This window comes from Saccostrea cucullata, unplaced genomic scaffold, assembly GCF_032062105.1.
Source record: "Saccostrea cucullata isolate Sc308-1 unplaced genomic scaffold, CSIRO_AGI_Scuc_v1 ctg269, whole genome shotgun sequence".
In the NCBI taxonomy this organism is placed as follows: Eukaryota; Metazoa; Mollusca; class Bivalvia; order Ostreida; family Ostreidae; genus Saccostrea; species Saccostrea cuccullata.
The window spans coordinates 261,032-279,424 of NW_026935187.1; the positions used below are offsets into that span (position 1 = coordinate 261,032).

The 18,393-nt window shown below is 33.9% G+C and overlaps 1 protein-coding gene and 1 pseudogene across 2 annotated transcripts; both read right to left on the reverse strand.

Annotated features, from left to right (window-relative positions):
• Positions 1–245: 245 nt before the first annotated feature.
• Positions 246–1,903, reverse strand: LOC134242132 (uncharacterized; annotated as a pseudogene).
• A 4,781-nt stretch (positions 1,904–6,684) lies between these two features.
• LOC134242108 (transmembrane protein 168-like) lies at positions 6,685–18,178 on the reverse strand. 2 transcript variants are annotated; one of them, XM_062724133.1, is made up of 4 exons: positions 18,062–18,178; positions 12,100–13,441; positions 11,419–11,693; positions 6,685–7,524 (listed from the first exon to the last, which is right to left on the reverse strand). In XM_062724133.1, exons 2-4 carry the CDS (start codon positions 13,317–13,319, stop codon positions 6,980–6,982), a joined length of 2,040 nt encoding a protein of 679 aa, XP_062580117.1. In that variant the 5' UTR covers positions 13,320–13,441; positions 18,062–18,178; the 3' UTR covers positions 6,685–6,979. The 2 variants fall into 2 exon arrangements, with proteins under 2 accessions (XP_062580117.1, XP_062580118.1); XM_062724134.1 differs by having other exon boundaries at positions 18,076–18,161.
• Between the last annotated feature and the right edge of the window lie 215 nt (positions 18,179–18,393).

An 18,393-nucleotide genomic window follows, 5' to 3' on the forward strand; every position in this document is an offset into this window, starting at 1 on the left:
ATACACCAAGGGGGTGGAGCTTCCAAACATACAATAACTTCGAATATCAGGTAGTTATTGTACAGAAAAGGTTCAAAACTGTACAATAACTTCTTACTAAGTCTTAGGAAGCCCCACCTTCTTTTGAAGATAGGAACACGATTTTAACAACATTTTTTATTACTTCTTGTAACATTAATCGGTAAACTGAACTTTTTTGCCCAAAAACTTGCATTTACATACTTTCTTTTAGCAAGTCTCAATTCTTAAAAATTGAAAGAAATATTACAGTTATGAAAGTGTTGTCCATTTGTTATATCGGAACCAAAAACTCGGGGTGTTTTCTTTAGATGGCCTTCATTTTCACTTTCCATGTCGGACTCCTCGCGCTTTCTTTTCTCTCGCGACTGTGGCATTCCGGGATCGAGTACTTTCGACACCTTTCTGGAAATTTCGTCACAAGGGTTTTTTATATTTACGGACTGCTTTCTCCGATCGATGCCCTGTTCTCCTCATTATTTCTTGCTCGTCCAACCCTGCCATATATAATTGAGTGGCACATGTGCGTTTTCCAGAATGGTTACTGTATTGTCCAGACAGTCCAGCTTTTGCGCAGATCGTTTTCATCATGGTCTTGAGCTTGTTTACACCTACAACCTGGTTTCCGTATTTCGGCGGATGTCCCTGCAGCGGATGTCGATAAAATGGTCCCTCGTTACCAAGGCTAGCCAAACAAGTCTTGTAAAAGTCGACGATGCAACGTTCACCTAAATTGAATGATTAATATCAATAGTAATAAATAAAATGAGGTGCCATATGGGTTATGTTATTCATGAATATTTCCGAGTCGTTACGTAATTAGTCATGCACATATAATTCTGAAATTAAAATTAAATTATATACTAAATGAAATCGTATCTTACCAGGTGGACTATAATGTCGAATCTGCTTGTTTGTCAGCTGCTTTTGGGCCAATCCACCCTTGCAAGTCTTGCTGGCACGTCCAATGAATTCCACGTATTTTCCAGAGCTGTCCTCCCCAAGAACAAACTGACTACAATCAAGTTCGTGATGCTCGTCATGCCCCCTTATACCAAAGAGTTTACAGTTATAGAAAAACATGGTATGTTGAAGACTTTCGGAACTGCCATCCCCAAATACACCTTTCTCCCACATGCTTTCCTCATCCTGTGGCATAATGGGCTCAGCTTGCTTAATCGCCGTTCCAAACCCGCGCTTCAGAAGGTCTTTCATTTTGCTGTCAAGAATTTTCCGGAATTCACTAAACCTTGGGTCATTATTGTCCAAAATGTTTTTGTCGAAAACGTTTTTATTTCTGAGGTGGAGCAATATCCCACACGATATAAGGTACAGAGATCGGGGAGGATATTCAATTTTCTCCGAGTTTCCACAATAAAGCGCCCCAAGTAGAAATTCAACTGTTCTGCCATCATTAAATGTAAGAGTGGTATTTCATCAATGGAATTACTATTACGTTTTTCTCGAAAACCTTGAGAGCCCAGGTGGTATTTTTCTTGGTGTTAGCATTCTCGTTCGACGCAATCAATTTTGAAATTTCATCATCTGTCACCGGTTTTCCGAACCGTTCACCGTTATCATCACCAGGTTCCGATTTTACTGGTCGAGGCTTTGCATCGGAAATATCAGCTACCGGGTCCACTGTATCTAGGTTGAAAGACCCAAATTCGGTACCAATTTCACTGTACATATTTTCGACACGATTTAAATTCAGCACTTCACATAGACCCTCGGATATGGCATTTTCTTCTTCAATTTCATCACATACCTGCGAGAGTTCGATATCTTCGTCAGTAACTCCACACATGTTTAAAAAGTCTGAATCTCCTAAATCGCCCAGGTTAATAGTCGACAAATGCAAATCGTCTAGGCCTAATACGTCCATCCTCCTCAACTTAATCTACATAAATGACTAAATGCGTAGAATGTCACAAAGAATTAGCGTGAAATGACTACGGAATGTCCCGAAAGTCTATAGGAACAGTAATATGCCGGTTGCAGCGCAGGAAATGATAACGAAATCTATCGAATGCTGCCAATACTTTCGCGCCTCTATTACGAAAACCCCCGATATTTTCGCGGGTTATTTTCCGGAATAAATTCCCACGCTGTTTCATGGAAAATTTTCGCCCTAATATTTCAAGCTTTCTGATTGGTTTATTGATACAAGTCAGTTAAATTACATTTTATCTCGTGAATCATGGATAATCAAGGGGGCGGAGACTCGTTTGCTTCGCAAACTCGTCACCGCCCCCTTGATTATCCATGATACACTCGATCAAATGTACCTTAACTATAACTAACAGATGAGTATTTTTTCGCAAAAGTCAGTAGGTTCTGAGCAAGATATGAAAACTATTGATATGTATTTGACTATTAATTTTGTTTTATGTCTGTCTCTCTACCACTCATAGTTAAAAAGAGAACAACTTCTCAAAAAAGATAAAATAGGTTTTACATGAGTTACATACACTGTGCTTCAGAGCGAAGCTGAGGTGGATTGAAAATGAATTTCAAACGAGGAATTCCATTTAATGTTTTCACAGACACCCTTTTCTAAAGAATCGTCTCTCATCAAAATATATTAATGTGCAGATCTTCATTTGTGGACGTTTTTCCCCAAGTTCACTGATACGTCCTTCAGAGAATCACGATATTCATTTTGTTTTGTAATACCCCATTCATACGACATGATTTACATACCTCTGTATATTTTACACATAAGTAAATATACTTACGTGTGCAATTTTTGTCGTATGAACGGATTTACTCATCTGCAAATTTTACTTACGTGTGTAGATTTACTTATGTGTAGTTTTTTTTTTGCACACATACGCAAGATTTTCGATATTCATTTTGTTTTGTAAGACTTTTTTTTTTCATGTTTTGTATCTTGAATTGGTCCATTTATCATAGAATGAAGTGTGATCCACACAAGATTTGAACACTATTAGTATTTTGTTTTACATAATTTACATGCACGTACATTGTGCATCAGGGCGAAGCTGAGGTGGATTTTAAATGAATTTCAAGCGAGGAATTCCATTTCATGTTTTTCCAGACATATTTTTTTAATTAATCTTCTATCATCAAATGTGTTGACTATAACAGATGGTAAATGACTAAGCTTCAAATTTCCAATCTTGTCAATACATCTCAAATATCATGGAACTCTGAAGTTCAACTCCGAAATGTGAAATGTCTGCGGAGTTTAATATTTCAAATATATAATTGCCAAGATATTGAGGTGTTTTCGACATGTCGACGTGATTATTCCAGCAATTCAAGTTCATACATTATAAAGACAAACATGTACATGTATGCACTGAGTAAACTTTGATGAGATAACTAAGGCTACTTTACGCCTTTAAAAAAAACATACTATCGCAAATAATTTTGCTATTGCAAGCCTTGGTATGTTCATGAATATTGTACAAATTTCAAACATCATCTTTCAAACGACGTAAATCAAAGATATGTATGGCTACATTTTTTTGTTTGTTGTTTAAAGTTCCTCTCGAGAATTTTTCACTCATATGGAGACACCATCACTTTCCGATGTACAGTTGCAAATTTTGATCTATGCTCGGCACTTAAGGAGGCTAACTCAACAAATTAACCACCAGATATAACTTATTTTTTATATATCTTAAGCTTTCAATTATCATTTCGCAAAGAAAAATTTCATAATTTAGTTTTAAAATTTGATCAATTTGTATATCTTGGAGCTCTCCTTCTAAAGAAGGTCAAAATAGTCTGAAAAAGGCTCCAACCCCCCAGGCCCTTTAAGGCTTTTGAGCAGTGAAGGATCATTTTCGCACCAAATTTTATTCAGACATGGGACTTCACATTCAAATTTATCCTTTTTAAAATCAATGTCCAAAAACATCTTTCAACCCACAACGTAAGAAAAAAATCCTTACTCCGAACCAAAAGCAACCACTGTCCACCGCGACTAATCATTATGTACAAAATATTCTATGAGTGCTGTCCCCCGCTGAAAGTGGGAAATTTTAATTTCGGTCTCTCTGTCTGTCTCTCTAGCTATAGTTTTACAAGACTTTTAATTTCTTTATGAGGTAATGAATAGAAAATCCTTTGAGCTTTTGCAATCATGAAATTTTATAAAATCCCTATGGGCTAATGAAGATCCCTTTTAATTTTGAGGTCAAAAGGCCAGAGGTCAAGGTCATAAATTTAAAAATTATATAAATGAAGCTGATATCTCGAGAAACCTTTCAGCTATCAAATATGACCACAAGGTACTCAAAAGGCTTAAAGAAGACACCCGTTTATTTTTGAAATAGGTAAACTCGTCAATTCATACATTGTGTGTGTGTGTGTGTGTGTGTGGGTGTGTGGGTGTGTGTGTGTGTGTAAATTTTAACCAATACCAATATAGCTTTTGCAATTAAATCTTTGATAAATTATCGTTCTTTCCCGCGCCCGAAGTATCAATGAAAGGTCCCTAACTTCGGCCATATACCTTTGTCTCTAACACTTTTGTTTAATTAAGCAATATCTTGATTTCCATTAAATGTAAAGTTTTCATTGATACATCTAAATTAAAAGTATTTCTTAGATGATTTTTCTAAGATGGAATTTTTTCTCCGTCATTTCGAATAATCTGTAGATTTTTCAGCATCAATCATAGAGATGTCACCCGTGTGTGCAGTACTTAATGCGTTTGCTCTGTTGCTGAATGACCAGGTTTTACTCAAACTGTTAGAGACCGGTTCTTCGAATGAGACCTACATGTATAAACCGAGGTCCTGCGTCGACAGAAAGTTAGTAATGGTAAATATGGCACCTGATGTTTTAGAGGTCCGTGTTTGCTCTGCTCATAGTTTGTAGTGTTTTATGGACTTAGATATTGAATACTGTTCGTTATCTCCATTTCCTTCATCCATTTCATTGAAATACATTTTCGTTTTCTTCACGTCATATATTTTTAAACGGCAAGAATTTGCAAGCACAATCAACTGTCATTCGGGAGTCATAAAATATCCAGTACATAAACTTTTATTTTTCAAGTGTCATTCATATGGTACGTTCACAAACATATAAACTACAGGCAATCGATGAACTGTGCAGCTTCGATAAAAAATAAGCATAAAGAAAAACAAGAGGCCCAAAGGCCTTATAGGTCACCTGAGCATCATGCAACAGCTTTCCAGTGATTGAATTGGTTCATGTGTTAAGCTAAATGCTATGGCATTCACAATTTTGAAAGAGGCACCATTGCTTAATCATAACTATACAATTAGCAATTCTTAAGTTTGGTTACTTAATACCCATAGGCAGGGTAGAGGAACAAAAAATGCATTTCAACACATGAACCCTTACCCTTAGGCCTAGATCCACACATTGCACAATTCTTGAAAAATCCTTTGCTTTTCAAAAATATTTGATTAATACCAAGGAGCAGATTTCAAGCAATTCATTCATTTTCAGTATATAATTAAAAGCCCCCCTCCTTTCTATTTTACCCCTGACCCTGGGGCCTTGAAATTCACAATAATGGAAGATTAGGAACCTTGCTCATCATAACTATATAGGTAGTTCATCTGCTTAATACCCAGGAGAAGAAAATTTTCAAAGATTTAATGTATTTTCACTATACAAAGATAATGGCCCTAACACCAGTAAATTCATACAAATTTGTGTGTGTGTAAAACTCTCATCATAACTATGTACTTAGTTTATTTAATACCTAGGAGCAGCAGAAAAATTTTTTACAAAGATGTTTTTTCACTAGAAAATAATCAACAGAGCCCCGCCCTAACACCAGAACCCCTGACCCTGGGGCCATAAAATTCACAATTTTAGTAGAGGCACTCTTGCTCATCATCACTATGCACCTAGTTTGTTTATTTAAAACCTAGGACAAAGAAAAAGATTTCCATTAGAATTCATGTAATTTAATATATATTCAAATAAAGCCCCATTTCTAACACCATTAACCCCTGACCCTGGGGCCATAATTTTCACAATTTTCGAAGGCACCCTTGCTTATCATTATGCACTTAGTTTATTTAATACCTAGGAGCAGAGTGAAGATCTTCAAAGAATTTGCATTTTTGCTGAATAATAAGAGCCCCACCCTAACATCAGGAACCCCTGACCCTGGGGCCATAAAATTCACAATTTTGGTAGAGGCACTATAAACTCATCATAACTATGTACTTAGAAAGTTACATACCCAGGAGCAGAGAGGAAGATTTTCAAAGAAATAATGCATTTTCACTATATTTTGTAGTGTTTTATGGACCCTAACACCAGAACCCCTACCCCAGGGCCATAAATTTCACAATTTTTCCTTCTGATTACAATTTCATTGAAATACAGTTTGCCTGCTTGATGTCCATATATTTTTAAAGAAAAGATTTTTTAACATTGCATTAAATTAGTGGTTTTGGTCCCACCAATAAAGCGTCAGGGGGGCAAGGATAAAATTCACAATTTTTGTTCCCCTTACCCATAGATGCTTTATGCCAAATTTTTGAAATTGTCATTCATAGAAGTAAGTTCACAAACATGTTAACACACGACGCACAACACACAACACACAACACACGACGACGGATAAAAACGGATAGCAATAGGTCACCTGAGTAACTCAGGTGACCTAATAAAAACCAAGAATGGCAGTCTCTGTTTACAATCACATTGATGTCCAGAAATATGATGCATTGGTTGAAAATGTGCAAGACTAAACATCTTTTTCTCAAAATGCATGATAAAAAAAATTAATAAATATTAAATAAATCTAAATTGCTTTCATTTATGATTGGATAAGTTTTAAACTGTGACCAATATTCAATTCTGCAGGGGAAACCGTTTCATAAAAAATAAATAAATAAGAACTGTCTATATTTTAAATGGTCAAGTTTAAAACTAAGACCATTCAATTCTTCAGAGGACAAGCATAAAAAAAAAAAATTAAAACTGCCTATAACATCTATGATTTGACAAGTTTAAAACTATGACCAGTATTCAATTCTTTAGGGGGCAGCCATTTCATTTTCTTCCTCTTCAGACATCTCAGTACACACCCAACACAAAAGCAGGGATTTCCAATCCCACCAAAGTTCACCGCCCTCACCAGGGGCTTTAAGAGTTTAGGAAAACTTGTATCCCAGTGATTATTAATTTCCTCCGTGGTCGGTAGATGGAATGTGAAATCTGTCCAACACCTGGACACTTGATAAAGGGCTCGCACATTTCTATCCTTGTCACTCCAATTCTGAGCCAGTTCCTCTCCTAAGTTATAACTTACAAAGTCTTCAGTAAAACGGCCAACCTTGGCTAAATCCGATTCTGGATCCTTTGTTTTGTTGTATCTGCAGGTCTGAATGGCAACATAATCATCATATACCCTTCTTATAGAACTCATCCACAAATATGAGTTTTCTGTATCCATGATGAGGATGAGGCGGGAACCAGAATCTCGCTTCTTACTTGACCACCAGTCAAGCAATGTCTGAATGCTGAGAGACCGGCCATCTGAAAACAATATATAAAGATTAATATCATACACTTATAATGTATTCATTTTAATATATTTCCATTTCTAATTTTTTTTTTTCTGTGATAACTCTTTGAAAGTTAGCAGAGTTGATTTCTTGAAAATTCTATTGGAATGTAAATTAGGCAGGTTGATAGGTCAGGAGCTAAGGAGGCTTTATATGCATGCAAATCTCTTGTGCATCTGTCTCTGTGTCAGATGCTAAGGAGGCCAAATATGCATGTAAATCTCGTGCAGCAAGGACTATTGAAAATGACATGGGAGTCCTCATGTAATTTAAATCTATGTTTACATTTTTAAAGTCTAACTCTACAATTTTATTTCAAAAGGAAATGGAAATATACAATTTTATTTCAAAAGGAAATGGATAATTTATGCATAACGGGCTTCGCCCCTTATACAAATTATTTCATGTTTCCCACTATCGTTGATGCCCTGGCATACTATACTAAGTAGACAGTGATTCCTTAAATAAGGGCTGTTCATTAGGCTCAAAATTTGACTTCTGAGAATAACCATTTTTCATTCTTCGTCTATTTAATTCCCTGAATTTGTTATGATACCTTGAATTATTGCTTCAATGGGGATTACCTGTCCATACTTCATCCCCTAATTTATTGAACCAATAAGCCAATTTAAGATATTCTTAAAATGTTTAAACTTGCATTAAAAATGTTTTTAAGCTCGCAAACTTACTCCTCTTGGAAGACTGACTGTAATAAAAACATTACTAATTCCTAAACTAAATCATCTTGTACTCACTTTACCAAATCCTAACGATGATGTCATGAGTGCTTTTGAAAAAGACTTGTATAATTTTCTATAGAATAATAAAAATCATAAAGTCAAGAAAAATGTAATGATTCAAGGGCATAAATTTGGGGGCTTAAAAATGATAGATTATAAAAATTTTGTTACATCATTGAAATCTAGTTGGATAAGGCATGTGCTCAAGTGCAAAATGGGCTTCGTATAAAACATCCCTTATGCAAATTATGTTTTCTCATGTTTCCCACTATTGTCCTTGATGCCCTGTCATACTCTGATTTCTAACTACAGTTTTGATTTTATTCAAAATAATTTGAAGTAAATACAAACTATGGAATATGCCTTAAATAAGGGCTGTTCATTAGGTTCAAAATTTGACTTCTGAGAATAACCATTTTTCATTCTTCATCTATTTAATTCCCTGAATTTGTTACGACACCTTGAATTATTGCTTCAATGGGGATTACCGGTCCATACTTCATCCCCTAATTTATTAAACCAATAAGCCAGTTTAAGATATTCTTAAATTTTTAAACTTGCATTAAAAATGTTTTTAAGGGAATACATTAGCTGCAGAACTGTAGCTCTCTGAAAAAAAATATATTGACAGACTGGAGAGCTACAGTGCCACCCATATACTGCCACCCATTGAAAAAACTGCATATTTATTGTGCACAAAAAAGTGTTCTGTTTCTCGATTTATTTCTCCATGTTTTTAAAACTGTCATCTCAAAATATTACTGACCGCATGTTCCTTACATAATTATTCTTTCATCGTTTCCACCACAAAACATGCTTTAAAAGTATTGTTTGTAGTCCTCCTGATTCTGAAATCTAGGCCATCGAGAATTTTGCCTGTCTATACTGCCATTTTGGTTTGCAAGATAATTTGGCCCAAAACGCTTCATGCAGATGTCAACTACGAGAGTACTTGATAGAGGAGTAAGGAATTTTTTTTAATCTAGTTTTTTTGCAACTGAGGTAAGAATTTCAAAGAATTAATTCAGAACCGAGCGCACTTTTTTGTGCGCAGTAAATAAAGGTTTTTTTTTTCCATTGGGTGGGACTGTAGTACTCTGGTCTGACAAAATATTTTTTTTCGGATCTACAGTTCTGCAGCTAGGAATACACGTACTTATTGTTAACTTTATAAAGGACAATGAAGAAAAGTTTACCTCAAGTGTGAAAAATTATATTACAAGAGAGACAACTCTTGATAAACTTTCAACACCATCATCATTCTTGATCCTAAATTGATATTTTTAATCGTCATTGAAATATTCCTTTTGGTTAAAAGACATAATAAAGTAGCTTGAAATTGCAAATATATTTAAAAAAAAAAAAACAAAGGGAATTTTTATCTCAAGCATCCTTCATTTATTACTTGATAATTCTATTTTAATTTGATGAAAGTTGGCACAGAATTCAATAAATATTGGAACTTTTATACATGTATATTTTTTTTCTAAAGAAAAACAAATAATCATTAGCATTAAATCTTATTAATTGTGGGGACAAAACCAAGCATGTCTGAAAAGAAGGGAAGAATATCAAGGTTACTGTGTCAGGACAGTCAGGTATATCTATTGCTTTAAGGAAAAGAATATAATACAAATTTCACTGAATTAATTTTTAAACATTGTTTGAAGGAACTTAGGGGATATATAATTCTTCATATCTTTTCTTTTTTTCTGGGCTTACATAATAAGATATCAATACATCTAATAAAACTTATATTGAATTCCCTATGTACCAGGTATATTCCTTTTTCTTGGTTTACATAATAATTATATCAATAATAAAAACATTAAGCCAACGTGTGGAGTGTTCTGTAATACTGATTTAAAGCCCTTTCATAGATCCACAGACACTTGTTTTGTGTACTGAGCACCCCTACTTATTCTTGCATAGTAAAAAATGTATAAAAATAGGGGTTTCCCTGTATTAAAAAAATGGGTGCCTGTGCAAAAATTCCTAAAAAATATGTACCCGCTATGCCCCTTTTTCATTTTTTCTTCAGTTAAAAGAATTCTTGACATTTAACATATCTTAAATTTGTACAAGGCAATCCAATCAAAACATAATATTCTATGTGTGCCTGACATATTTCATTGATTTATCATTCTACACATTATATCAAAATATTTCTCCTGAACACACATGCGCTCGGTGACTTTTATTTAAAATATCGATGAAATATGTACATTTTTCTGCAAAATTCATAAAAAACTGAAATTTACGTCATATTTATGACGTCATTACGTACATATGACGAACATGGATATTGCATATACTCCCCTGTTTAAGGACTTAATTAAAATTTACGGATATAGGGAAGTAATCCCCAGCAAATTTCTTACACGGATATAACAAATTACGGATATAGCCAAGTTATTTCAAAGGTTCCAGTGACTTCGTTATAACCGAGTTTTACAGTATACTTATAAAATTGATGTACATATGATGCTTTAATTGTGTCAGCAATTCAAATCAGATGGGATACCCATAGCCTGTTTTGTATTTAATGAAAATTCAGCCGACCCCATCTCCCTTCCCCTTTAACATGTTTAATACATGTAGGGCATAATTTCAGTATATAGATGTGAATTTGACAGTTTGGCACAGGGCAAACTGTTCATTGTGATCAGTTAACTGCCCTGGCCTGCATGGAGTAAAGACTGCTTGAACACTTAAGGACTGCATGTATAAATATGTTTAGTTGACACCTTTGGGTTCTGGGGAAGTGAACCAATAAATTGTTCATTTTTTATTGCTTTCATGTATGGTTTTCTCAAAACAGGCTAAATGATTTCAAATCAATGGATATTCTTAAGTTTACAGATAAGGAAGGAAGATGATTCAAATGCTGCATGCAATACATATGATAAATATATATTAATATGAAATGAACCTTAAAAAATGTCAGTCATAATGTCTGGATCATTCATTATCAGATGTCAGATTTAACATTTAATATCCCCAAAACAATTAACCTTTAAAGTGTTGCCTTGATGCAAAAATTGCAGGTATTTAATATGTGGATCAATGGGCTCTTCTGAAAAACAATGAATATAAAAAATTCTTTTCCGATCTGGACTCCTTACCTGTTAAAGCCCAGTCTCCTGTATCGTATGTATCTCCAGAAAAGTATATAATATAGGTATCAAACTGAGGACCATCACTTGTCCTGCGATCAAAGAATGCTTTGACCTTGCTTTCTAGATTGTCAAGAGAGATGCCACTAGTAGAGAAGTCACAGCCATAGCAGTCAATCATGTGATGGGAGAAAAACTGGTTCATTTTGTTGAGGGAGGCTGTAGCTCTACTTCCAATATCCTGGACCAAGGCACCAGAAAGTAAAGTGGCACCAGTGTTCATTCTGTAAGAAATGCAATAAAATTTTCAGCAAAAAAACTAAAATTGTTTCATTAGAAATCAATTCAGTAGTTTGTGCACTTTAATGTCTTATTCAAAAACTTTAATTATCTTAAAGGTAGTCTTAAAATTTTATTCTTTAAAATGGGGAGGGGGGAGGGGAGGGGGGATCATGTACTATATGTACTTAGTGTACTTTTAATCGATTCAGAGATGTACTGTTAATTGATTCACAGAGATCAATACAACTTCACGTAGATACACAATAGTTTGCTATGATTTATCGCTTATTTCTTTTATAATGCATCAAAATAATTTCTGATGAAAACAATAAACAGTTCAACACTATTAAAGTTCACAGTGTCCAAAAAGTACTTTCAATATACAGTGTAAGTATGTTCATATCTTACCTATGTCCAGTGTTTGGAGCAATAATTGCATACCCTGTCACAGTTCCCCCTAGAAAGGCCCCTAGCTCCCAAAATAGACTTAGGGTTGCACATTCAATGGGCAGCAAAATAGAAATGAGGCTGAGGCTATAGGCAGTTCTGGTTGTCCACCCTATGCCCATCAATATTACAGTTGTTGCCAAGGTGATGCACACCAATCGCTGAGAGATCAAGCTGAAATGTCGAACACCTTTGGAAGCCATGATTTGGTTCATGTTTTTGTTTTCATCTGGAAGACTGGCGAATGTGAGGTTGCAGTCCGAGATTTTACTCATGAGTTTCCAGCAAGTGATGAAAGACAAGAAATGAAAGCAGAGCCATAGTATGGCAAATAAAATAAACAAGGGCACAACAATGAACCACTCCTTATGATTACCAGATAACTGTCCCACAATCCCTCCTGTTACTAAGTTGAGTAAAAACATAAATAAAACAATTATATGCCTCCAGAATCTGGGCAGTTTAAAGAAAGATTCCCACCTCTCTAAGGTCGACAATCCTGAGAAATACAAGTCAATGATTGGCTCAAATGCATGTCGACCCACAAAACAGGCTAAGCCATATACATTAACAGAGATGTTCAAATCATTATAAAACACAAAGCAAGCTAGACACACAAGTCCTATAAAGTTCAACAAACCTAGATAGGACTTCAGCCTTATGGCAACTAAATTACATGAAACTGCTATCATCATAAGAGAGATAGCAATAGCATCGTTCCCTGTGATCAAGGTAGAAATGGCAAACCCTATCCCTTCCAGGACCTCTTCTTTTGAACACAGCGATGGGGTGTGATTGTGCAGCCTCAGTACCCGCTGTAGCACAGTCCAGAAACAGTGAACACACAAACTGGTAATAAACAGAATATTCATTACTTCCTGTAGCATCATATACTGGATCTCCTTCTCCTCTGAGAAAATTATAATTCCCAGAATGCATCCAAGCCAAATATGGAACAACACCTGTCCTATATACGGATAGTGAAAGTAGAACTGTAGGGCACAGGAAATGCCAAATACTAACAGGCCCACAAGGGAGATAATCAAAATGGCTGTGTTTTCTGTCACTTGCCATTGGGTGTACAGTCCCAGTCCTAGAGCCACTATCAGTATGACTGTTGAGAGGAACTTCAGTTTCTCCAGCTGTTTGGTTTTAGAGGTTATGCCTTTCACTGATACCATTTTTGTGTTGTGATATAGATTTTATTAAATAATAAGTCAAGTTCCAGTCATGATTCCATTCCTTCAGCCTGATTTTAAAGACATTCCAGTTCCTCTCTCTGATGTAATTGCATTCCTTCTGTCTGTATAAAAGAATAATACTTTAATGAAAACTATATAAATAAAAATATAGATTAGCAAAGCTATGTGACATTCTTTATCTAGCCAAGTTGCAATAAGTAATAAGAAAAAAAAATTCCACCAAGAGACATAACTTGGTCATGACAGACAGGAATAATATGCTACCTAACTAAAAGAGAAATTATAGCCCCAAAGTTGTGGTTCCATACAAGTTTGTTTGTTACATGTCTATATTTTTATACTTATATATAGATAAATAAATAAAATTAATTATCTAAGAGAAAAGCATATTTGTGAGATAAATAATAATTATAACTGCTTCAATTGGTTAGCATGCTTAGTGACATCTAAATAATTAAATTAAATAACAAAAATAGAATACAGTCACATGGTCATCCTTTAACTTACAGCATGTCTCATTCTGCGTGGTTATTAATTGTTGTATGTAACACTTTTTTGTATCATAGGAATTTCCATTTTACACGTTAAAGTATAAATAGCGATTGGACACATGAAATGATCATGAATTAATACAGTAACTGATTCCCATTGGATAACTAACTGCTTTTATTTTTTGCAATTATAACTGTGTTTTCATATAAATTTATTACTTGTGAACTGGATTATCAATGAATGGAAGGGAATGTTTTGCAGAGCATATATACTTTTAAGGACCCTCTCTACACCAGTGCAAAATTTTTTTTTTTTGGACATTGAGAAAATTATATTGTATAAAGATGTTAATATTAAACGTATCTATAAAATTTTCATTGTATGGTACATAGCATTTACCCCAAGGAAAAATGTTCAAATACAACACAGTACCATAGAGAAAATACATGTTAATTACATGTTCAATTAATTTATCTTGGCCTTTCAAAATGTTAAGAATAGTTGAATTGATTACAAATTGAGAAATTAATACCTTAAATTTCTATTTTTTAAGAATTTAAATCTATTTAAATCACTCTAACTGCAAAAAAAAAAAAAAAAAAACTGCAAAAAAAAAAAAAACTATAGAATCAGACCTTTTATGTGTGCAGTGTAGAGAGGGTTCTTAACATCAAATTTCATGGTTTTCCTCCTTGAGCAGAATTTGGATGTCATAACGATTATTTTTTTTATATACAAATATATCCCTTTACTAAAGATTTTATCACTAGCTGAATATCATGCAACCATCAACCCTCACACATTTTTAATGTTGAATATGAAAAAAAAATCTGAATTCTCATCAAATCCTTCAACATCATTGGTTTACAAATTGACAATATACCTCACAAAGTTGGTTTATATAAACCACATTTATGAACATGACTATCACAATTGATTACATTAAAAATTTTCAAATTTTAAATTCCAAACTGTAAAACAAATTAACTTTACTTAGCGATTCTAGGTTTTTACCTTCTCAATCTATTGAAGTGATAATTGTATATTATGCATTTTTAAAAACCAAGGATAGCATTTAGGATGGGTTTAATTTCACGAAAAAATGACGAATCATGAACATTTAGTGAAATAAAAACCATTGTGACTACTTGCCAGTTTACAGGAGGTGCACGACAGGTGTGATGGATGGGGGGTTGGGGCGAACAACACCATACCTGTACATACAGGAATCCTATGCGAGAATTCATATTTGTTAAGACTACAATTATGTAAAGATTGCCTGACATGTACTTGTATATGACTACATGTATTAATAGGGACGCACAGATAATTAAACAATGTAAAATATTGCAAGACTTATATGTCTGCAGGTTGAAAAACATAGAAACTGGAACAGGATATTGAAAAATCCATAAAGTTTACTGTGCTGAAGGGCACCCAACTTTACAAAGCAGCTTTACAAAAATCTGGTGTGTGTATTTCATATTCATGTATTAGGTAACAGTTCTGATATTTATATATTTTGTGGTGGTTTGTTTGAAGCTCTGACTTATGAATAAACAAGGTCAAGGAGTATATTTACAGTTGAACTTTGATAAAACTGAAATTTTGAATTGCAGGGTTAATATGTCAAAGTGAGCTGGCAGTTCCTGGAGTTCCAACTACTTTGCTTCATATTTTTTTCAACATTTAATCATGTTCATTCATTTCTTTGGACATTTTGAAGATTAATATTGGTCTGCTTAAAGCCGCTTAGTCCAATTCTAATCGCAAAAAAAATATATTTGTTTTCTTCATGAAAAATAATTGTCCATAAATTATTTCAACTTTTGTCAAATTATATCCTCAAAGTCTTTTTCTTTTAAATGATACCAAATTTCAAAAGTTAAAAAAATAATTTTTGTTGGGTCACACAAAAAATAATCCTACTATGATATCGCTTTTTGCAATGTTGTGAAATCACCTTCGAAAAATTAAATTTATCGCTTATTTCTCTCACAATGAAGAACAAACCCGAGCATTTTATTTTCACAACAGCACACGGACGATATTTTAGCCTTCGTTACTGAACTTACTTCATAAAAAATCTTTTTAAAACATCTGATTTTCCTTTATTCTTTTAAATGTGCATATTAATAGAAAAAATACTGTGGATTATATTCCATTAATTTCTTAATTTTTAAAAGATATAGTAAGACTTTCGCTTCTACTAATGGAAAAAAATTCCGGGTTTGTTCTTCAAACATGTAATTAGAAATAACTGATAAATTTATTTTTTTCAAAAGTGACTTCACGACAGATTGTAACTTCCTGTCAGAAAGGTTTTTTAATAAGGTTTTTGATCTATATTTTCCTTGTAAGGACTGTTGTAATAAACTATTTCATCAATCTTATAATTCATTTTCATATATTTTCTATGTAATGACATACTTTTATTGTATAAGATAATATGTGCCTGCTTCTGATTCAGCGGCTTTAAGCTTGAAATAATTAGGTTTGACTCTGTAGTGATAATAAAATTAAAGACTTATTTTGCATGACCTTTATTTTCTTCCAAATTTAAGAACTGGGACATACATGAAGGTGATCTAGGGTAATCCTTTAATTGCTCTGACACCAAGGGTGTCTGACCAGCTGACATAATTTCAACTTTCAAAGTTCAGTGAAGGTTTGATTTTCTACAATTATGTTGTTGGTAATGTCATCTTTAGCATTATCATACATGTAACCTATTTAAAATTTATTTAATTGAATATCTTATTGATTGATATTTTTTTTAAATCAAGTTTTAAAGCATATGTAGGAAATGGGACGAAAGAGTTATTTCAAATTATTTTTGAATAATAAATGGTTCAAGCCTTCATTCTACATTAACTTTAAATTGTTAAAGTTTATTTCAGGTTTCTAAAAAATGGAGTTTAAACCCCACATCCTAGACAAAAATTGAAAATTTATGAAAATATTATGTCCATCTAGATGTACAGAATGCATATATGTTTGGAGAGAGAGAGAGATGGCACTAACGAGCAAATCTATTCTAAATTTTAAACATATTTTTCATGACCCACAGAATTCAAATCTTTCGGTTTACAATGTTCACTACCTCCTTGAAGCTCTATTGCTATTCCTTTAAAAATTACACATGTAGCAGTTATAGTGATATCAGGACCATGGATATTTTCCTGGGTAGGTCATTGGTAGAGCACCTGACTATTAAGTGTCCCAAGTTCAATTCCCAGTCCAGTCATATATTTTCTCTCTCCATTCCTTCTTTTCTCTACGTTTGGTGGATAGTGGGGGGAGATGTCTTTAAGGTCAAAGACTGTGTAAGAAGGGAAGCATGTATATTTATTAATGTAACACATGTACGAGTGTTGATGTTCATTTTCTCTCTGATTGAATGTACAAAGTCACTCAGGTCTCAGGCATGTCAAAAGTTACCTAGGTATGGGTTTAATAATAAAATGATAGTAATTTGAGAACTTGATCACTGCCAATCATGCAACAGAATACCCCCTTACCCACCCCTGTATGGTGGAAAATATGGATGTTATCAATGTATGTTTAATGGGTTTTTTTTATATTGTAGAACATTGAATGAAGAAAAAGCTCGTGACATTTATGAAAGAACTCTGTTGCACTCGTGCAGAAGAGCTGCTCCTAATCTTTGTGTCTGAGATCAGTTTGTAAATACATACATGTACATGCCAATTTTTGAAAATCTCCTTGCCATGGGGGAGATTGAGTGTAACAACATTTTTTTTAAGTTCTTAATTTGCAGCAATTTATGTTTGTTTGAAAAGGTTACAGTTAGGGCTTTATAGATTGAGAATATTTGCCTAGATACATGTGGGTTAGTGGTAGAGCACTTGACTAGAAGTTCAGGGTTCCTGGGTTCGTTTCCAAGTCTATACATATATTTCTTTATGCATTTCTTCTTACCTACTTCACCTGTTCACGTGTTACTGATAATTTTTTTTCATCATCCTGTAATAGTTCAATATATTTTAAAAATTTCTAAAACATAATAAAATTTCAAAATTATAACCGAACCCAAAACAACAAAGGTTAATCAACACTGTAAATAAAAAGTTCCTGTTCTACGAGAAAATTCGGAAAGAATATTGTTTTGAAAATATTAATGCTGTTACAGTTACACAGTAGTAAATCTTTTAGTTAAGAGATTCATACGTACTGATATACTTTTATGACTAATAATAGAGTATTACCAGAGTCTCCGTACATGTCAAATCCTCATTTCATTCTCATCATCATGTGGTCTCTGGTTGTTCGACTTGTCAGGTCGGGTTGTGCATCGTGATCGTTGTTACGATGAAAGGGTTTCGAAGATCGAACCCGACTTTTAATAAGTTTCCAATCACCCTTCGACTCATTGACTCCTTTAGGCCCAACGATTCCTTGACTGACAGCGGTCAGTCAAAGATTTTTAAGGATTCATTATCGGAACCTCGATCCAAACAAATTTTTACTGGATAAGAAATTTTAATGAATAATACTTATAAAAAAATCAAAGTACTGGGAGTACTGAAAGACGTTGACT